Genomic DNA, 20,286 nt, shown 5'->3' with positions numbered 1-20,286 from the left:
AAGTAAAACAATTTTCTAATAATAATTATACATTATATACTGGCAACACACACTGAACTGTCAAAGCGAAATTTAATCAACAAACATCAGTTGATGTCCCAAATGTCATCAGTGTGATCATTGAGAGATGTTGATATGAAACGTGCGAGAAAAGTGAACGTTCCGATGATCAATATCGTTTTTATTGAAAATATCTGAGACAAGATACGAGTAAAAGCATCATGTCTTAATTATTAGTCACATACTAATAAGTTGATAACAATGTGACTCTAACATATTATTTACATCTTAATGGACTGCAGTGGGCGATGTAAGTATAAATATTTTTAATTTCTCTTCACCGTTATGTAGCGATAATGTACTTTAAAATTAAACTTGTAACGATTCATTTGGTTTATATAGTATTTATCTTTGTTTAACGTGTCAACATAAGACGCGTGTATTTATAACGCCTACGTAAATCGCATCAGAACGGTATTCTGTTTTCAACTGAATTCATGAATTATACAATTTCCTTATAGGTTGTATTAAAAAAGTAAACATAAATATTGTTTAAAAGTCATTAGGAGAACATAAATTGTGTTAGGTATAGTTGACAGTTTTATAAGAATATTATTATCGTCTTTATCTCTTTATTAATATTTAATAAAAGCAGTTAAAGTCAATTTTGACAAAATTCACAAAAATTTTCACAAATATATATATTATAATAATATAAAGTTTAAATTAACAAAAATACCTACATCGAAACTTCTGACTCATGTAACAAGCAATGACAAAAAAATATAAACTATACAGGTATGAGGAAAACATGTAACTTATTTAATTCTTAGAAAAACTACAGTTCAATGGACGTATATAATGTTACTGGAATATGGTTATGATATGAATATAACTAAATATAGTTATAATATAAAGTTTTGAGAGAAGAAAGATTTACCTTGTATTATGTTAGTGGTTATTTGTCATGTTGTTGTGCACACATTTGATAATTTATATAAACATGATAATGACATATATTGGAAATATTTCATTTTGTGGAATAAATTAAAATGTATGAATAAGTGAAAATTTAGGTCGACTTAACTAGTTCGACTGTCTCCGATGTCCAGATAGACAGGATGATGCTTATGCGTGTGAACATGCGCCTGGTGCTGGTGGTGCTGTGCGGTGCCGTGCTGCTCGCTACACTGTACTGGGGGCACTGCGGAGACATCTCATTGAGACCCAGTGAGTGCTATGTTATAGTGACTAGTTTTTACATGTTGTTATAGACAAACAAAAGTCAAAGTAAATTTTATGTATATTAATTATATATATGCATTTAAAATGTCATTATACTTGCTCTCAGAAATTTCAAAGCGCTTCTCTCAATGACTTAACCATGTACATCAGACGGAGAACACAAGGACACAAATCATTACTGTTGCTAGTAATCAATATAAAGTTCACCATCCGCTTGCATTGCCCCTTTTTTGACACAAATTTTTGCTGATGGAAACATTGTAATAAGTGTGGACCTATATTACTTTATGTGATAGCTGAATTAAAGTTCAAAGAAATGGAGTATTGTCATATATTTTATAAGCAACTCGTCTCCCCTGATTTACTTGTTTAATTTTTTTTTAAATACATCTAGTTATTTACTTGAAATGAAACATAGGAAAAATTGTACAAATAATTCTAATAGTTCCTGCGGTATCACACTACAACTGAAAGTATTTTGGTCGAAGTTACGTGACACAGACAATAGATGGCGCTGTCGGGTGCTTACTATGATATAAATTTTTGCACACATTATACTTTCTATTTAATAAACCTCAATTCCAAGAGGACGAACTCTAGCTAGCTAACTCTAGCTTGGAAAGGCTAGTATTGTTAATCTGTGTTGCCATATAGTAAAGTGTAATATGAACAGCAGTCTCATTGCTGTCGGAGAGCCAGACCGCTCTGTCGGAGATCGAGTGTTCCATCAACGGGGAATACTCGGTCTCGTGCAGGCGGGACCGGGACCAGGTCTACTTGCCCTTCTCCTTCATACACAAGTACTTCGAGGTAAGCTTCACAATGATGATAATATTATGTCCTATGTCTTGAACTTACAATTTTAAACGAGACTCTTAAAGTAATTGTGTCTGCCGTTTAAATTGTCATGATAACATCCTTCCACTGTCAGTTGTGAGTGACATGATGCGGTTACAACGACCCTCATGTGCATAATGTCGTTGTGCTTGAAGTCCGTCAAGTGTTCAGATGATTTTGAGCGAATATCCTGTGGCTTGCACTTAACGTTGTATATTACGTAAATATTACTGCTATCTAAATTTTTTACGTTTTGGATTTTTAAATAGATTTATGGTAAGATTACGGCGACGGATGGAGTTGAAAAATTTGAGTGGTCGCACAGCTACAGTAAGGTGTACCATCCCAAGAAAAAGTACGACCCTCGAGGCACCTTCACCACCTTCGAGAACTACAACGTGGAAGTCCGGGATCGAGTGAAATGCATCAGCGGGATCGAAGGTGTTCCGGTGTCCACCCAGTGGGAGCCCCGGGGCTTCTTTTATCCCACCCAAATAGCGCAATTCGGTTTGGCGCACTACAGCAAGAATCTAACTGAACCAGAACCGAGGATCAGGGTCATCGACGACGGAGACAAAGTCCTCGAGAACTGGATCGTCAGCCAGGACGCACTCATGTCCCGGGAATTGGATCCGGAGCTGAAGGCGAATGTTATAAGATTCACGACAACCGACCAGCCGGCTAGTCAAGTACGAGCCAGACTTAACATCAGCCAAGACTTCGTACTCAGCATGGATCTCATGCTGAAGCCGAATTCTTCTGTGACTGTGATCTTACAGAATAAAGACAAGAAGGAAACGGTATACTTGCATTACGTAACCAGTACCCAGTTAATATATGCACAGGTTAGTTGTGATTATGGTACCTATTCCCTTTACTTGGTGAATTTTTGCTAATATTGGAAATTCTTAACCTCCATTTGTTTGTCAGGAGGACCACATATACTATGGCGTCGGCTTAGAACAGAAATGGCGGAGGTTAACACGAGATCTGATCATAGACATGCAAAAAGGTTGGGCGCTGCAAGACAGACCCAAGAGGAAGTCACCTAGAAATAAGTTTAAGGTAAGTTCATTGACCTTGGTCGAATTTTACGATTGATTAGGTTGATATTTACAAGAAAGAATATACGTATTAGGTACACCGGGACATGTCTGTAGAATATCAAGTCAAGGTTTGAGAACAATTTGCTTTAAGAGCTGCAATCAATCAGAGATCACTGAATGGATAGCCGTGGATCTGTTCCACGATGTGAATACATGACAAGTTTTATCCACGTGACATCACAGACATCAGCTCTGAAGCCACGAATCGACGCAGAATGAGTAGTACGTGGGTTTATGACGCCAGCTCCCGTCCCTCAGGTGTCGGGGCTGGCCCTGTCGGGTGCGGGGAGTGTGGGTAACGTGCGCGTGTCGTCCAGCGAGCACATGTTCCACTTCTTCTCTGCCGCTCGCTGGCTGGTGTCCTCTCAGCGAGCGGACGGCGGCTGGCCGGTGCCCGCCAGGAGACGCCTCGCCCCTCGCGTCCCCGACCTCATGCCGGGCTGGTCAGTGGTTGTTGATGTCATTTCTCTTCCAATATTGCCTGTTAACAACTTCGATATTTTATTTAATCTTCCTGGACTCCTCTCGTGTCTCGTCTTAATCTATTGAGTATAGTTTAGTTTATGTCACTATGCCTTTTCTCAGTCTCGTATCAGAGGGCTTCATGTTGAACTGTCAATTTACGTTCCAATATCTCCGTACATCAGTGACGATAAATGGTATAAAGCAAACATGAAAAAATATATATTTGTACCTTAAATTTTATGATGACGGTATGTTCATAGTTATTATTTAACCAAGTCGTACTCGTCTCATCAAAGCCCCAACTCCCTGTCTTTTTTCTTTGCTCTCTAAGTTATCTGTAAACGCATACTAATGAAGTCTCCAATATATTTTAATAAGTACCCAGTACGTGCTCTGTATGTGTTCAGGCACTCGGCCATGAGTCAGGGTCACGCCATCTCTCTGCTGTCCCGGGCCTACCACCGCAGCGGTGACTCGCGGTACCTGCGGGCAGCCAGGCGAGCGCTGGGCCCTCTGGACCGGCCCCCGGACAAGGGCGGAGTGCGGGCGCTGTTCATGAACAGATATGTCTGGTGAGGAACAGGACCGTCACACCTCTAACTCGACCTCGATACACGCATTTGCACTCATTGATTGACCGTACCAAATATAAAGCTGATGAGAGTCCTCCTCGTTGCAGGTATGAGGAGTACCCCACCAAGCCGCCCATCTTCGTGCTGAACGGGTTCATCTACACTCTGCTGGGCCTGTACGACCTGCACTACACCGAGGGCGGGCGGGCCGCGTCCCCCGCCAAGGATATGTTCGAGGCCGGAATGCTGTCTCTCAAGACGCTGCTGCCGCTATTCGACACCGGCAGCGGCAGCTTCTACGACCTGCGGCACTTCACGCTGGGAGCGAGCCCCAACATCGCGCGCTGGGACTACCACGCCACGCACGTCAACCAGCTGTATCTGCTGGCGGGCCTTGACCCCGACCCCGTGCTGCTCGCCACGGCCCGCAGATGGGAGGGCTACATGCAGGGCCGGCGGGCCGCGCACAACTGACGAGACACTGTCGTAGGATTGTTTATAAAACAAACTTTTCCGTCGCACACAGGGGGGGGGGCGATGACGTCATACACAGCGGATCACACAGAGGAGGGGTCGGTGACGTCATCGACGGCTAATGTGTCGACACCGAGTCACCAGTCGCTGGATATTTAAGCCTTAACTCTTACTAACCTATATACAACACTCGACTCGTGAAGACTTGTAACGTGGCTGTCATTTTTTCTACTAAATTTGGTAGAAATTGTTAAAAAAAAATTGTACATTGTATACAAGTTAAGGAAATAACTCGTCGGGATCCGCGCACAAGACTGACGCTGCGTGAGAGGAGCCGGAGGCGCGCGCCACGCGTCGGTACTTACCCGTGTACTTAACATTAATTATTTATATCTTAAAGTATATCACACGCGTCGCGCGTCGGAACAGGCGAAGCAGGTCCCGGCCGCGGACCCCACTCACCGACCGCGGCTCGCGGACGTGTTGAATTATTACAAGTGTGTTCTTACAAAAAATATGAAGAAATGTCTCGGAATTGATGAAACGACTGTAAATATTGAAATATTTTTATATCCTAACGTCTTGCCATTCTCTAAGTAGTTCATGATCGGACGCACAGTTACAACTCGCGAGCTCCGCGGGCGGCCGCGGGCGTGAGCGTGCTGACACCTCCGCCGCAGACACTGGCACTAGTTTATAAGCCGCGCGTACATCGACACTGAACCGACGCCGATTCGATAGTAACGTTACGTCAGAGCACTTGTGTTACTGGGCATTCATGTGAGTTGCAAAACATTCTCACCTGTACCCTTTGACAACTACCTGAAGCTGAGTGCGGAGCGTCGGGAACGAAACGACGTGCTCCGTACTCAGTTTGACGATGCACTTGTTCTCAAGATACAGATAGCCCCGTCGGAGCCATCCCCGGACGCGAGGGCACGGCTGGACACCTACATTCCAACTTTAAGAGCTTACTAGTAGTTACTCTATGTTTTAAATTTTCAATTATACGATACGGAAACGTTTATGAAACAATGAGACGAGTTACGACTCGTCGCACGTCTCACTGAGCCTTGCGTTTTTGAGTCTCTTTGAACGTATCTGCGATGCGTCCCGGTGGGCGGGCGGCGTCTGTAGACGGTAGCGAGTTAGTGAACGACAATAAAAGTCTCCGAAAATGTAAAGGCATTTCATTTATAACTCCCAAACGCGAGCGGCCTCCGGCGGCTCTACGCGTGGCTGCAGGATTGCAGCCTCACCAGCGCCCTCTTCTCCGCCATCACCATCTTGTCCAACGAGTCCTGCATCTCCGGCCAGGGCTCGTAGCGCTGGTTGATGGTCAGTATCTTGTGTACCGAGGGGTTGCGGAGGTCCATCGTCCTGGAGATGTTGTCGCGGCTGCGGCTAGAGTAAACGACGTCCACCTTGGAAACGAAATGAATTCACTTTAGGGTTTGAGTTCCTACAACCTCCTTGACCAGCTCAACAAGTGTGATACGAACCGATTGTACGGTTAACATATAACGTGAACAAAAAAGTATTAAGCTGCCAGGTTTTGGGCATGGAAAACCTTAACGTGAGTTGAGATCAGCTATAACCGCATCTAGAACAATACTTGCCTTATTTTTAACAGCCCACGCTATTGAGAGCACCATCATCACCAGGCTCGCGGCCGTCACCAGGAACAGCGGTATGACCTCCCAGTAGTTCTTCATGACGTGAATGAACTGAAGCTTCTTCGGCATCGGCATGTCATACTGCGTCGGTGGAATTAATTCAAAAAACCTCCTGATCGGAGGACAGTTGGCGCGGATCTTCGGAGCGAGCAATAAACCCACTCGCGAATTAATGGGCCTAAATAATTTAGAAAGCATTTTTGTAAATTACCTAAAAAAATTTTTGACATAAATTTTTGACGGAGATTGAACGCACAACATTGATCGTATTTTTTTTTTATTTCTATTCGGTTTACGAAGTAGACAAAAGGTTTTAAGGGAATTTAGTGTTTATCTGTAGACAAATATTGAAATAGTGTTCATTAAAGTAACGACGAAAGTTTTCGGATTTGGAAACAAAATATTGCTAAGTTGGAAGACTTTTAAAACAGATAATAATGAGTTTTGTACCATGTGAGTAATGCAGAATAGAAATATGAAGTGACTATGTATTTATAAGCTCACAGAAATATAACTGCGCGTTAGTGTTTTGAAAATAACATTTTTATTTGGAACACACGCACAGGAAACGAAATATTTTTAAGATGATAATTCGTTCGTGTTTGCCTATTAACCGGATTAATTTCATAAATTAAAATTTTTGCATCAAAAATGGTCAATTTTAAATAAATACTAAATTAAAGGAATATATTGGCATATGATACCTAAATTGGGGACCAGGAGAAAAGTAGGAAAATCTCTGCAGTGCCGAGCTCATAACTCTCATCCCTTCTCCAGCATCGAAAAGGAGGTAAGTCCCTAAACTATGACCGAAAAACCAGCGACGCCCTCAGGTAGCACATATCCAACGGCCTAACACGATGAGTTAGCCGGTAAAGCCTTCATTATAAGCATCCCACCAATCCAGTCTGGCACTATAGACAAGGGTTATGGTTTGTAAAGACGGAAACTCCCGCCAATTTGGTATTTGAAACCTGAAACAGAAAACAAATGCAGTAGAAATCCAACATTATTTACTGGAGAAACCTGTGAGCAAAGGCTGGTCTCAAAAAAATTCCCTCGACCTTCAATAACCTTATGTAGAACATTGATTTGAATCTCATCAAATCTTTAAATGCATACGTTACTGTGAAATCATTGGATCGGTTGTCTTCTAAAATTCAAATAATATTTTGTTTCTGGCCATACAAATACATACTCCTTTGTATTCCTGTTAACAAATGTCATGTTGTGAATGAAAATTAAAAGTCACAGGATATAATATTAATAACAAAATTAAATCTAAATCTAAGAACATTGTTTGAAAATAACTTTTAATTGAGGGAATCAAATATGAAAATTATTAAGTATGGTTCATCTTGTGTACGATTATAAGTCTCTAAGCGGTACGGCTCTGAAATATATCGAGATGACTGCAGGTTTATAATTTGTTAGAATAATTGGCTTCCATTATATAGATTTTCTCGGAAAAGTTTCGATGTGAGGTGATGACAATTCGGACCCCACATCGTCGCATCTCACCTCGAACTAAGCGTCGATATCGGGCCATTAAGAATTTCTTTCGCAAGGCTCTAGGTGAGTGTCCAGAAATGAAAACAAAAATAAATCTCTTTCAGTAGTACCATTTCCTTATTTTTTCTTCAGGTACCCCGTCTCAGGCTGATATCAGAGACACTTCCAATATCTCCGTGAGGGTATCTGATTTACAGAACACGATAATCGGATTACAAGAACAACTACACAAAGTCAGTAAACACTGTCGGGATTTTTCATGTCTAGAGCAAAATATTAGGAAAAAGTCACTAAACCAATTATTCAGTCAATGTTTACGAGATGAAAGCGTCGGTCATCCTGTAACATCTGACGGGAACGTAAATCACGTCGAGACTCAGCTCATTTATAAATCATCAGATCGCCAGTACCATAGAACAGATGAGAGCAACACACTTAACCCACAGAGCCAAGATGATAAAAACACGATGTCGTCTTATAATCAGGGTCAAGGCCTGAAACCAATTGATATGCACAAAAAAAGGGACACCAACGATGCAAACACTTTTGTAGAACATAATCGCAGAAACCGAGAAAAGCGAAAACCACCGACATCCATTTATTCCACTAGTAGTTTTCATTCTCTGATTGAGCCCAAGAGCAAACACTATCATAGGTCAGGCTGTTTAGACACTTACAAAACAAAAGCTATTGACCCCTTAACCGTTAGGGAATGCAAAAGAGACAAAAATAAAAGAAATTTAAAACTCCAAGATAAGGCACACGGAAGCCAAGAAAGGGATCACAAAAGCAAACGAGAACATATTCATCTCGACCAGGACTTCATAACGGACATCATAAACAAACAATACAGGCCTGTCAAGTTATTTGGAAGACGCGATTCCGATTTTAGTCAATTTTCAGCACCCTTATGTCGCGATCAAGAGTTTAAAGTCCAAGATTACATACAAGAAAACTGCGAGCTGTGCTCCTGCTGCTTTGAAGGACACAAACCAAGGCGACGCTGCTTACGGGACACTGACTTCAGTGATGCGAAAAGCATCTGTGATACACGACTCTACAGTTCCAAGAGAAACAGACGTTATAGATACACGGGGGGTTGTGTAGAGGACTACAATAACGCGACTTATTATGACGTTGTTCCCGTTAAAGAGAAACCAAGTCCAAAAACTCGAAGGAAAATTGCTCGAGATCCTATTACGCCATACTCATATAGCAAAGAAGTTCCGCCGTCACCGAGAACTCATAAACCACGACTGAACTTAAAAGCTCAATATCACTCCGGAAATCTTGAAACTTATAACTATGACAGCCGCTATAGTCGCAGAAACTCCCCTCCTGCGTCACATCGTCGAGAGATGAGAAATGTTTACGAGACGGATGTATCATCAGAATGTTGTCGACTTAAACGATCGAAGGAATATATGAGAAGTCCCAAATTATTGAAGCCGCAACGAATTCAAGAAGACGTTGGAACGATGAGTAGCTTACAATACACTAATTACGCTAATGAACAAAATACGTCTTACAACGACACAACGGTAAATACTCAAGTTACAAATTCCACATCAGACAAAACTGACAAAGCGTTGAGTGAAATTAAAGACATACTGCAAAACTTTTTGCTAGAAATAAAGAAAGAATCAGCTCATGTTAGAACTTCAGATGCTTCTCAAAAAGTTGACGAAAGCTTCAACCGTCCCGAAGACAATCACAATATGAACACTCCAGATCCAAATAGCGGCCACAGTTTCAATAACTGCAACACGGGACAGTGTGCTGTTCCGCCTTTTGTACCTGCTTATACGAATCCATGTTGCTATCAAATGATGCCTCTCTGTCCTGTGAACTGTTTACAAAACGGATACGTTTTGCCTAACCCCAGTTTCACATGCAACGTGTGTTCTAAAAACTCAAAACCAACTTGTAGTGAGAAAGATTTCAGTAATAGACATAACAAATCGGAGGGCGTAACCTCCAGCTCTGAGACCCAACAACTTATTAAGGAAATATACAAGTATGTTTCCCAAAACACGAAATCGCTTCGCAATACGGAGCACTCCAATGACAGAGGCAATTCAAAAGCTGATTGTCAAAAATTTGAAAAGAAAATTTTGACATCTAGAAGTGTGGGTGGAAGATCTGAAGCCTCCCATCACGATGCTAACGTGGGAACTCCTAACCTTAAGTGCTATTCTAAAAGCTGCGAAGCGATTGGATGTAAAATGAATTCAGATTCATATAATACGACTACAGCGAGCTATTCAGATACAATACTAGAAAAACTCAGCTTAGAAGAATCCGAATCTTCCACGGAATCAGATGAAAGTAGCGATGTTCCGAGGCGCAAGGTAAGTGGTCGCTACATCTTCTGAGTCTACTCACATTCGTTTTTTAGCTAATGACAGCACATTAAGTGTGTTATGCTGAAGACTTCGGTACGGATTGACCTAACCAGATCTAGAAAAACCCCATAAATAGCTTAGATGGGGAGGTATTACTGTTATTAAACCTTTTTCAATCACGTATTTACTCTCGCCTTAGCGAAACTCAAAAAAAAGAATCTTTCTGATATTAAAGGTATGAGTTGAAATGTTAATGCTTATTATTGTAATAATACTCTTATTTGATTTCACAGAGTAAAAAAAGTAAACTTAGAAAAGTTTTTCAATCATTAAAACTATTTAAGAAAAAACACAAAAAGGATATAATCGAAGAGGAAAGTGAAACTGAAAGTAAGGTAGAAGAAGAAGCAAAGCCAAGGTCTCCTTACAGGCAGCACATTACTAACTACGCCATGCACGGCCAAGAGTTTTTCCATCCGCCTCCTATACCACAGCCACATTGCTGTTCGCCACATCTTCATGAAGCTTCTCACGCAGAGAGATTCGGCCCTACGTATAACCCATACATGCATCCTTCCGATATTTATAATCATCAAAGGCACCATCTTACGATACCGCCATGTTACTCTCAACATCCTACTCAGCAACATCCCAAATGTGACTCTCACTGTAATTACGCTCCTCAACCGCAACCGCAAGTGCCGTTATGTCTTAAAGAAGTCGAAGTTAAAAGTATAGGAACCCAAAGCTTCAAGAGGATATCTTTTTTAGAGAAGCTCACGGCCAAGGCTCAGCCACCACCACAAACAACGCCTCAGCCGAACACAACCCCACAGAGAGAGAAACCTAATTTCTGGAAAACCTTACAAGAGAAAGCAAAACAAAACAATCCCGATCCTATGGAGTTCTCTCTGAAAACTCAGAAACAACTCGCTCAAGGAGACTACAAGTTACGTAACGCGATGCTTAAAAAACTGTTCTACAAAAGAAATCCCTTTTCACCAAGAAATTTAATTATAAAAACAATACTTGGCAAAGATAAATCTAGTTTTGGAGATCCGCCGAAAATGTATCGTCCAAGAATGTTCCTGTGAATTCAACGACTTAGTTTATACAGTTAACATTAGAAATCCCATATTTGTTCTGTATTGCCTTAATTGATTGTGAAACTGACGTACTGTACCTATAATACAATTTTTTAAAATGAATGTTGTCCATGTTTTATTATACGCAATAAAATTTAAAACTTATTAATATTAAGAAAATAACTAAAAGCAATATCTATAATATAAAGGGGGTTCGGATAAAGAAACGAAAATATTATTGCATCGGGTCCAACCGTGCGCGGAGAAGATTTTTTGTTTGATAAATTGTATATCCGTGTTGACATCACCTGGAGCAGCTTATAGTTTTGTAATCGTTGACAATTGTAACATATTATAAGGACTTTTTTATGATTCTTTTAATTATTCTGTAGAAGAAAAAAAATTATATGACAGAATGAAAAAAATACAATCATTTTTTAAAATGTAGGACACGTTGGGCCTTATTTCGGAGAACATATAATTTATTGAAAACTAAACGAAATTTTACGTTATTCATTTATTACCAACATATAAATTTTATACAGTAAGTACTTATTTCATTTCTCGTGAGATCACCGACATCATGTATTCAAATTATCTGTCATGTCTGGAGTGGAAGCCACGATAACTCTCAATTATCTTACTAATAATTTGCAGTCCCTTAGCGGTTACTAGAAAATATTTTCCATTCCCCAAAGACTCGTGAACTTTATATGTACTTTACTGTGGAGAGTTCTTCAAGTAGTGAATATTTGCTATAGAGCACCTTCGATTTGCTTTGTAGACTAACATGGAGGACTGCACGGCAACAAAGCCTTATAAACAGCGTTTCAAAGGTGTTGAAAATTTTCTGCGGAGAATAGCATTTAATTTGGGTAAAATTCAAAAATATTAAATTATTGTTTATTGTCTAATGATTGATAATATGTCCATAATGTTACAGGCAATACTCCATCTCAGACCGAAGTAAAAGTGATATCGTGTATTCCAATAGACGTTACAGATTTACAAGAAAAGATAATTAGTTTAGAGAGACAGCTTCACGAGGCTAAAAAACAAATCCAGGAGGATGAACCATTACCTGAGTCTGAAACCTCCAACGGAAATGAAATAGTTACGGATAAAAATGAGAAGAATCCTGATAACAAACAGATTAAGGGCGACAAACAGGGACCTTCCACAGTCGTAAATACTGCTTTTGTAAGTCAATCAAGGACAGTATCTTATACCAACAAAAACCCGGCTGGCAAAATGAGGATGCAACAAATATGTGGATACTGCGAAGATTCAGGCTTGCGAGAAGAAAGCACCGTCGGCTGTTTAGAGCCTGCACCAGACTTAAAAGCTTGTGGGTCTCAAGACAATCACAATGAAGAAGTTGAAGATTTAAATATAAATACAAAAAATGATGCTTATAAGAAAATTTTTCAGCGCCGCAAAAAGAAACAAGTTATTGCAAGCAATAGTAATGTCAAAACTCAGTTTATATATTACGCTCAGGGAAGTCCTGAAAATCCTTTTCACTTACAGGACAACATACTGGTCAGCAACGATAATGTGAACCAAATAAATCAATTGAGTAAGTCATACTTAAACAGCGTTCTTCGCAGACAATATGATCCCAAAATTGTTTTAGAAGAGTTCTCTGATACCAGTCAGTTTTCAAAACCCTTCTGCAGAGATGTCAAAGTGAAAAATAAATTAAATCATCCATATATCTACGAATCAGATGAGTGCTCATGCTGTCAGGGAAAATTTCAAAATTTAGACAAATTTATAACAAATTATTTGACTTTTGACGCTCTTAATACAAGTGCCTTTAAACAAAGTCAGAACGACCAAATTTATTATGATTCCAACTTTTATGACGTAGTACCCGTGAAGGACGACGGCAATATAAATAATAAACCCGATATTTCACATAAAAAGGAACATAAGAGGCGTCCCGATACAAAGTGTTGGCCGGAGAAATATCGCAATAAATGCAGATATCATCCTTTCATTGTCAAAAGTCACAAAGAAAATCGTGCAAAAGCACTAAGTCACAGAAAAGATATTGATGAAGTCCGCGTAAAACGAGACCGCGCTAGGAAAAGAGACAAACGCAACAGTTGTCAATGTGCAAGAAATGGTTGTATTGAATGTAGTAATGTTTATACAAAATTTGAAAACACCAAAAATATGAAGATGCGAAAGTCTCATCCCGTAAAAAAAATTTTGCTGATAGACGAAAAAGTAGAAACTGATATGAATATTTTACTGAAGTGTAACAACCAAAGCACCCAGTCCAAACTATTGCCTGTCGAAGATAGGACGGAGTCAACGCTGAATCAAATAAAAACAATACTGCAGTCAGTTCTAGAGGAAGTCAAAACAAATAGCAACGTGAGCACTGTTCCGGAAATATCTAAAAAAGATGCTATCATTCAGAAGGAATCGTCTCAGAACAACTTGGATAACTCTGCTATTTTTAATGACTTCACTTCAAAAAATTCTTGCAACACTAATTTATACTTACCTTCGTGTTCGCGACAAATGTCTCAAGGTCAATATTATTTCCCTGGCGTTCCCTATCAACAAACGAAATGTCTACAAAATTTTCCGGTTTTCATCCACCCAGCGTCGAGAAAACCAATGTGCGGTTGCTACTACAGACAGAGCTCACACAAAACGTCACATAACAAACAAGCCATTACAACTACAGCTACTAACACCGAGAAGAAAAATATCCCAAAATCATGTACTAATGAAACCGAAAAACTTATTAAGGAAATTTATAAGTCCGTGACTTTGAACATGGACTACCCGATAAAAGAAAACTCGTTAAGCGACTACGAAGATCTGAAACCGATCACAATTGATTCAGTTCACGAACGTCCTGAGGAGAAGAATACCAACAAAGTAGATGCCTCACCTCGACGAGATATGGAAGTGGAAGCGCTGCTGTCACCACTGATATCAAACACGAACGAGCGGAAATATGTATACACAGCGACGAGTACACAGTTCCAAAACGAGAGACTCGGCAGCAGCCTAAGTGTAAGTTACACAACAGCTGGACATGAGAACCGTGACGATACGGACGATCGCGAAGCCATGAAGCAAAGCCGCCACACCATCGACTACGAGGAAGATGAAAGCGATGAGTTCAGCGATGAGACGGAAACTGATGAAACAATAGTTCCCAGCTTGAACAAACAGGTACGGTCTTGATGTTCCAAAATAACACTAAGTAGTCATGTTGCTGGAAATTTGGTAGGTCTCATGAAATTTAAAAGAAATGTATTTGATTTAAGTTCCAAATTCTAATATAAAATATTACCAATTTTCGCTAATTTAATACAAAAATATAGTTTAAATCAAAACTAATTTTGGCAGAATAAATCGGAGAAAAGAGGCTTCATTCAGAGAATGTTTAATTCCGTCAAATTATTCAAAAAACGAAAAGATACTCAAAGAAATGCAACTCAAGTAGAGGTTACAGAAAACAGCGACTCTGACGAAACACAGACAGTATGCAGCGTCAGAACTAAAGGTAGAAAGAGGAACATGGCTCAGATGACCAGAGAACAGTACCTCAAAAACGCTGGACCACTAGACCAGAAATATAGTCGCCGCCGAGCGCCGTACCTAGAACAAGAATATAGAAGACAATGGAATGAAGGTCTCATGTTCTACGAGCCACATGAACGATATCCTGCCGCCGAGCCCTACTCCAAGCTGTCCGCCTCGCACCCGCGGCCAAGCCCGGTATTTTGGAGAGATTATGAAGCCAGAACTGCTCTCGTCGAGCATACGCAAAATGTTAACGGCAAGATCGAGCAAGGGACTTCGTCGCCGACCTGCCAGGGGAGGGAGGACGACAAGACTAGCAAACTGGACTGGATCAAACGACACAAGCTCGGCCTCCGCTGCGGAGAACAGTGGAAGAAGTTGATCCTAGAAAATTAGTACTGAACCCGGAATGCGTTTGTTCGGTTACTACAAGATTGTTTTGCGTTAGGAAGTTTAGTGAGTTGTTGTGAAATAAAATTCAAGTGACGCTTAGACGGTCGTTTTTATTTTGAATAAATAAGGTTACTAAGGTGCGGAGCTGCGCTCGAGTTAACATATATTTACAGAGTCTTGATCTCTCTTTCCTTTTGCTTGATTTGCAAATGTTTTACGTCCTCGATCACAAACCTGAAACAGAAAAGAGTTTTACAAAAGCGCGTGTTAGGAAACGGCAACCTTTGAACTTTACCTAACATTATTATTATACTTTGAAACAATATAAAGAGGGATTAAGAGGAAACTTTACGTGGAGCGGCACCGGCTGAAAGCTGACTCGCGTGGACGCCGACACATACAGGCGGCAGAACAGAGTAATATATTGAGATCTAAGACTTTCGCGAGTTTTATTCATTTAAATGAAACTAATATTTTTCGGATATACTACGCGGATTTTATTATTTTAAAACTACATAATCCCGACGTTTCGGTTACTTTTCAGCAACCGTGATCACGGGCAGACGAGATGTGAGTGTCTGTCAGTCGGTCCTGTTAGTTATCATCTACTGCCATCGATTGCTTAATTTTCTGGCGTACGTAGATTAATATATAATAATATTGATTATTGACATAAACGTTGTAAGGCTTAGTAGCGAACCGCAGAAATATAGAAATAGAAAAAACGTTAGGAAGAGTTTTAAAAATATAACATTAGAACGTTGTATGGACCTGACGCGACAGGGTGAGGGACAGAGAACAGGGGAGGGAATGAACGCGGAGATGATGAAGCAGGCTGAAGAGTGAGGATGAACTGCAGCAGAGATGAGCAGGAAGGAGGTGAATTCACGACCAAAAGCGAAATACATATATGGAACCTAAGTCTGTACTGTGGGAGCAGCACATGAATAGTGAAAGACGCACACAAACAGAAACACTCTAAACGAATACTAACTTGTAGAACAGAAGCGGCAGCGGCGCCGTGGTGAGATGCCACAGGGCGTGCGTGTCCCAGCCGAGGAGCGGCGGTCCGTCCACCAGCTCCAGGGTGAGCGCCGATCCTGACCACACGCAGAACAAGAGCAGTCTCCAGGGATAGCTCAGGCCGCGACGGTACTGCTGCCAGCACCACCCCAACCACAGCAAGCCGGCGGAGACACCTACACACTCACAGCTAGAGAAACCCTGCTCTAAAAGTTCAATCGACCATTAAGGATCGAAATAGTACCATCTAATATAACTCTTTGCTATCCCTGGGATAGGATAATTGCTGAAACATCAGACAATCCTCGGAGCCATTTGACTTAAAGGAACCATCCGCTGATTACGTGGAAAGATTATTGAAATGAACAGGACAATAGGAGACGACACTGAACTCACCAAAGAATACATTGACTTTCATGTTGTAGTCGTAGTCCACGCGTCCCTCGTGGAGGTAAATTACGTGAGCGACATAGTAAGACACCAGAGGCAGCACCAGGAGCACCCTCAGCAAGCGATGCTCGTATAGTAATCTAGATGGTTTGATTGTATTTAAGATTTTAAGCTCGGCGGAAGAACTCGCCACAAATAATTCAAATTATCATCACTCCATAGTGTCTTTCAAAGTCTATCACTAGAAATGTCGGTGAAGAATTGTAACACACTTAGTGTTGCCGTAAATATTGTTGCAAAGAAGACTTTTTTTTTTTTTGGTCCATTGCAAAGATTTTTTGTCTCACTTATCTGCCGCTGTTGGAGTCATTGGCTTAGACAGCGACACCGAGGGTAGGTCATTCATTTATAATTAATTTATATTAATTAACATAAAGTCTTTACAAATATTATTGTATAATAATCTGTCGAGACAAAGCTTTTATTTTCCGACAACATTTCATCGAACGCTTTCCCATCCTTCTTTTCGTACAAACAGTACGTAGACGGCCAGATATTTTTTTCACAAACAGTTTAGATTTCATTGCACCAAACGATAGGTCGGTACATAAAATATGTGTTTGGCTTCCATACCTACTTTATGTATTACAAAGGCACGATACAGATTTCTATATCACACTACTCCATTTTAACATACCTGAATATTTTATAATACGTTGGCGCGTAAATAAGAATAAGACAGATTCCAAATTCAAAATTATTATCTTGATTATTCCTTATTGTAACAGTATTTACGGCCAGACTAATAAGCTAGTATAACCAACAGAGTAATTTTTTTAGGACTTGTAGAGGACTTGTAAAGAGACAGTATAAAATTACATGCATACCTTACAACAGCCGATACGAACAGCATCATCACCATGGCCAGTGCCAGAGAGTAGTCCATGAACTCTGTTAGCAGTGTGTCCCTCGCATGGAATATCATTGACCACACCCATGCCAGCTCGCACACCTCCACAAACAGTTACATTTAGTAACTCACCAAATTATTTTAGACAATAAATACATACAATTTTTAATATCTTATTTAAATGGTTATAGTGCAAATTGGAGCATTTACAGTTATTGCATAATAAAGTGTTTGTTGGCTAACAAGAAATTAAAAAAAACTATATAGGTAATTGAAAAAAAAATTCTTATTGACTTCCTATATGACGTTTTTAGAAAACTAAAGTTTTAACTTAGCTGGTAATACCAAAAAATTATAAAGTCATGAACTGAAATATGTTTTCAACATTACTGTTGCCCATTTTTTTCAATGGTTACACTAAAGGTATGGATAGTATATACTAACCATGATGAACATGTGCCAGAAGGGTACCATCGGAGCCTCCGTCACTCTAAATGTCATCCAGATCTCTTTGTGCATGTACATGGTACTGGCCAAGTTAAGAAAAGATGCAAACACTGATGTTGGCTCTTGTAGACACATGACTCGCTTGAAAGGCCACTGTTGTATTATACATCCATTAGTTTACAGAACTTTTGTGTGAAATTAATGTAAAATATAATTAAAAAATATTGTGTAACTACCAATGAACTACAGTTAGCCTGCTAGGGTACTACATAACTCACTTTTCCGTGAAACTTGGGCAAGTCGTACCCATTCTCATTAAAGACATTAACCGTGCGCCACATACAGTGATAGCGGCACTCATCATGACAGTCCCACATCACCACCTTACAGGAAGTATCTCGAAGGGCTGCTGCCTCTTCAGTGAAGTCTGCATCTATATAGAAAAATTATTGTTTCATGAAATATTTATAACTTCAAACCTTAATCATTTATATTTAATATCTAACAAACTTATTATAGTTAGCATAAATTATTTTTATTACTCAACAAATATTTAAAATATTTATAGAGCAAAATTTTGTAATCTCATTAAAATTTGATAATATTATCAGACTACTATAATATATTTAGATAAATTACCTGATGTACAATTTAGTTTTTTACATTTTTTTAAGCATTTTTGATAAAAGGGCGACCTATCACCCGAGCTTGCATATATTGAAGGGATAAGGTAAATCATAAAAAAACATAAAAGGTATATTTTATTGTCCATTTTTTTCCTCAGTCAATAAACAAACAGCATAAAGGCGAGCTTATACTACAGGTCAACAAATTATTCTGCAACCTAATTATTGTTTGTTACTAATTATTCATTATTTGAAGATACTTAAATAATCCTTAAAATATTTCTAAACACTTTGGTTTTTTGATAACTTAACAGCCTAGCCGGTACATTCGCTAGTCATGTCATAGTGTGAACTGTAAAGTGACACTAGTATCCCGCCATCCCATTTTACGCTAAACATAATAGAATTGTTAATGGTAATAACAATTGTTAACGTTATAAAACCTTACACGAGACAATAAAGCAATATAATTCATGGAATCAGAAAAGTTAGTTGCCGAAGAGGCAAAATCGTAAGTAATTAAATAATCAACGACAGTTAAACCTGTTTACAAATGTAATTTTTATCAAGCGAAATAAAGAACAGTCATAATATATTTAGTGTAATAATCACTTATAAATATTTAGACATTAATTGTAATCAAAAAAATCAACGTCAGAACAATCATCGTTAAAATAATGTTCAATATAATTAACATTGGAATCCATAATATTTTCTGTATGATTGTGATGTAACTCTTAAAAACAGTTCTTTTCAATTATCCCATATTTTCTTTCGTCTATGTGATTAGAAATTTTAACAAATGAAAACCAACTACACAATTTTATTTTTAGTTGAGTTAAAAATATTTTCAAACGACTGCATTATTAGAAATACAGAATTGAACCGTAACTCAATTCTTAGTTTCTTTAATTTTAAATTTCTTTAAATAATTATTAATTGCTCTATGGAGACAGAGGTCGAATTTTATTGAATACTGACTTTATAACTACATATCTGCAATTTAAATGCATCTTGCATATTGCAGTTTTACAAACATTTGGTTGTAGAATTAAAGTAACATTCCATATATATAGTTTTATCAACCAACCCCATGGCGGAAAATACATCGGAAAAGCGGGGCGCTTAATTTGATTAGCCTCTCATTAGAAGTATAAGATGTCGTGAAAAAGAAAATATTTGATGAAATAAGAATTAATGGGACTAGATACACATTAGTGTTAATGAACTTGGGGTTCGAGCATAAACCGTACATATAAACTTGTCACCCAAGAAGGAGTCTACCCTACTGCGTGTTCCCTTCAATAGAATATATGACTATAGCTTCTATTGAAGACTTTTACAATATCTTTATCAGCTGCTAAAGCTTCTCCGTTGCTCTTATTATTCAGCCTATTTATTATATAGCCTGCATACTATTTTATGCTTTTTCAAATCCAATATTTTTAATCACAATTCACTCGTGTGATATAGATTTGTTAAAAAAAAAAGTACCTAAATATAAAGATATGTGAAAAATGCAACAAAAGAAGAAAGTCGTTTAAAAATCTCTTAAAAATTACTGAACACAAAATATCGCTAAGAATTAACTTTATGTTACCGAACGTCAAATGTATTTATTTTGA

At 39.0% G+C, this 20,286-nt stretch overlaps 5 protein-coding genes across 8 annotated transcripts; 3 read left to right on the top strand and 2 right to left on the bottom strand.

The window, feature by feature from the left end:
• The first annotated feature begins 84 nt into the window (after positions 1-84).
• On the top strand, positions 85-5,883 carry LOC116767639 (D-glucuronyl C5-epimerase B). Of its 4 annotated transcripts, none has more exons than XM_032658056.2 (8): positions 85-310; positions 1,113-1,230; positions 1,922-2,055; positions 2,352-2,927; positions 3,013-3,147; positions 3,447-3,631; positions 4,061-4,225; positions 4,333-5,883. In XM_032658056.2, the coding sequence occupies exons 2-8, from the start codon at positions 1,122-1,124 to the stop codon at positions 4,697-4,699; spliced, it is 1,671 nt and encodes a 556-aa protein (XP_032513947.1). In that variant the 5' UTR covers positions 85-310; positions 1,113-1,121; the 3' UTR covers positions 4,700-5,883. The 4 variants fall into 4 exon arrangements, with proteins under 4 accessions (XP_032513947.1, XP_032513946.1, XP_061383394.1 ...); XM_032658055.2 differs by having other exon boundaries at positions 1,091-1,230; positions 1,919-2,055; XM_061527410.1 differs by having other exon boundaries at positions 1,077-1,230; positions 1,919-2,055.
• On the bottom strand, positions 5,875-6,668 carry LOC116767314 (uncharacterized). Its single transcript, XM_032657571.2, has 2 exons — positions 6,319-6,668; positions 5,875-6,123 (listed from the first exon to the last, which is right to left on the bottom strand). The coding sequence occupies exons 1-2, from the start codon at positions 6,571-6,573 to the stop codon at positions 5,929-5,931; spliced, it is 450 nt and encodes a 149-aa protein (XP_032513462.1). The 5' UTR covers positions 6,574-6,668; the 3' UTR covers positions 5,875-5,928.
• A 405-nt stretch (positions 6,669-7,073) lies between these two features.
• LOC116767758 (uncharacterized) lies at positions 7,074-11,440 on the top strand. Its single transcript, XM_032658226.2, has 4 exons — positions 7,074-7,760; positions 7,833-7,950; positions 8,020-10,238; positions 10,526-11,440. The coding sequence occupies exons 2-4, from the start codon at positions 7,863-7,865 to the stop codon at positions 11,324-11,326; spliced, it is 3,108 nt and encodes a 1,035-aa protein (XP_032514117.2). The 5' UTR covers positions 7,074-7,760; positions 7,833-7,862; the 3' UTR covers positions 11,327-11,440.
• A 293-nt stretch (positions 11,441-11,733) lies between these two features.
• LOC116767315 (uncharacterized) lies at positions 11,734-15,364 on the top strand. Its single transcript, XM_032657572.2, has 4 exons — positions 11,734-11,861; positions 12,102-12,192; positions 12,261-14,518; positions 14,696-15,364. The coding sequence occupies exons 2-4, from the start codon at positions 12,108-12,110 to the stop codon at positions 15,266-15,268; spliced, it is 2,916 nt and encodes a 971-aa protein (XP_032513463.2). The 5' UTR covers positions 11,734-11,861; positions 12,102-12,107; the 3' UTR covers positions 15,269-15,364.
• On the bottom strand, positions 15,356-19,020 carry LOC116767647 (post-GPI attachment to proteins factor 3). Its single transcript, XM_032658071.2, has 7 exons — positions 18,675-19,020; positions 18,314-18,468; positions 18,033-18,188; positions 17,566-17,690; positions 16,685-16,818; positions 16,260-16,464; positions 15,356-15,499 (listed from the first exon to the last, which is right to left on the bottom strand). The coding sequence occupies exons 1-7, from the start codon at positions 18,805-18,807 to the stop codon at positions 15,433-15,435; spliced, it is 975 nt and encodes a 324-aa protein (XP_032513962.2). The 5' UTR covers positions 18,808-19,020; the 3' UTR covers positions 15,356-15,432.
• Between the last annotated feature and the right edge of the window lie 1,266 nt (positions 19,021-20,286).

Source organism: Danaus plexippus (assembly GCF_018135715.1).
Source record: "Danaus plexippus chromosome 9 unlocalized genomic scaffold, MEX_DaPlex mxdp_26, whole genome shotgun sequence".
NCBI classification, from domain to species: Eukaryota; Metazoa; Arthropoda; class Insecta; order Lepidoptera; family Nymphalidae; genus Danaus; species Danaus plexippus.
Note: the sequence above shows the minus strand (reverse complement) of the source record. Positions and strands in the feature narration are given on the sequence as shown.

Bases quoted from the DNA above. Each gene is read 5' to 3' on its own strand.
- LOC116767758 (XM_032658226.2), top strand. From the start codon at position 7,863: ATGACAATTCGGACCCCACATCGTCGCATCTCACCTCGAACTAAGCGT. The intron at 7,951-8,019 runs GTGAGTGTCCAG...TTTTTTCTTCAG, and splicing joins TTTCTTTCGCAAGGCTCTAG to GTACCCCGTCTCAGGCTGAT. The intron at 10,239-10,525 runs GTAAGTGGTCGC...TTGATTTCACAG, and splicing joins GCGATGTTCCGAGGCGCAAG to AGTAAAAAAAGTAAACTTAG.
- LOC116767639 (XM_032658055.2), top strand. From the start codon at position 1,122: ATGATGCTTATGCGTGTGAACATGCGCCTGGTGCTGGTGGTGCTGTGC. The intron at 1,231-1,918 runs GTGAGTGCTATG...TAATATGAACAG, and splicing joins AGACATCTCATTGAGACCCA to CAGTCTCATTGCTGTCGGAG. The intron at 3,632-4,060 runs GTCAGTGGTTGT...GTATGTGTTCAG, and splicing joins CCCGACCTCATGCCGGGCTG to GCACTCGGCCATGAGTCAGG.
- LOC116767647 (XM_032658071.2), bottom strand. From the start codon at position 18,807: ATGGACAATAAAATATACCTTTTATGTTTTTTTATGATTTACCTTATC. The intron at 16,819-17,565 runs GTATGCATGTAA...CAAACCATCTAG, and splicing joins TTCGTATCGGCTGTTGTAAG to ATTACTATACGAGCATCGCT. The intron at 15,500-16,259 runs GTTAGTATTCGT...TTTCTGTTTCAG, and splicing joins CTGCCGCTTCTGTTCTACAA to GTTTGTGATCGAGGACGTAA.
- LOC116767315 (XM_032657572.2), top strand. From the start codon at position 12,108: ATGGAGGACTGCACGGCAACAAAGCCTTATAAACAGCGTTTCAAAGGT. The intron at 12,193-12,260 runs GTAAAATTCAAA...ATAATGTTACAG, and splicing joins GAGAATAGCATTTAATTTGG to GCAATACTCCATCTCAGACC. The intron at 14,519-14,695 runs GTACGGTCTTGA...TAATTTTGGCAG, and splicing joins TTCCCAGCTTGAACAAACAG to AATAAATCGGAGAAAAGAGG.
- LOC116767314 (XM_032657571.2), bottom strand. From the start codon at position 6,573: ATGCTTTCTAAATTATTTAGGCCCATTAATTCGCGAGTGGGTTTATTG. The intron at 6,124-6,318 runs GCAAGTATTGTT...TTCGTTTCCAAG, and splicing joins CGTGGGCTGTTAAAAATAAG to GTGGACGTCGTTTACTCTAG.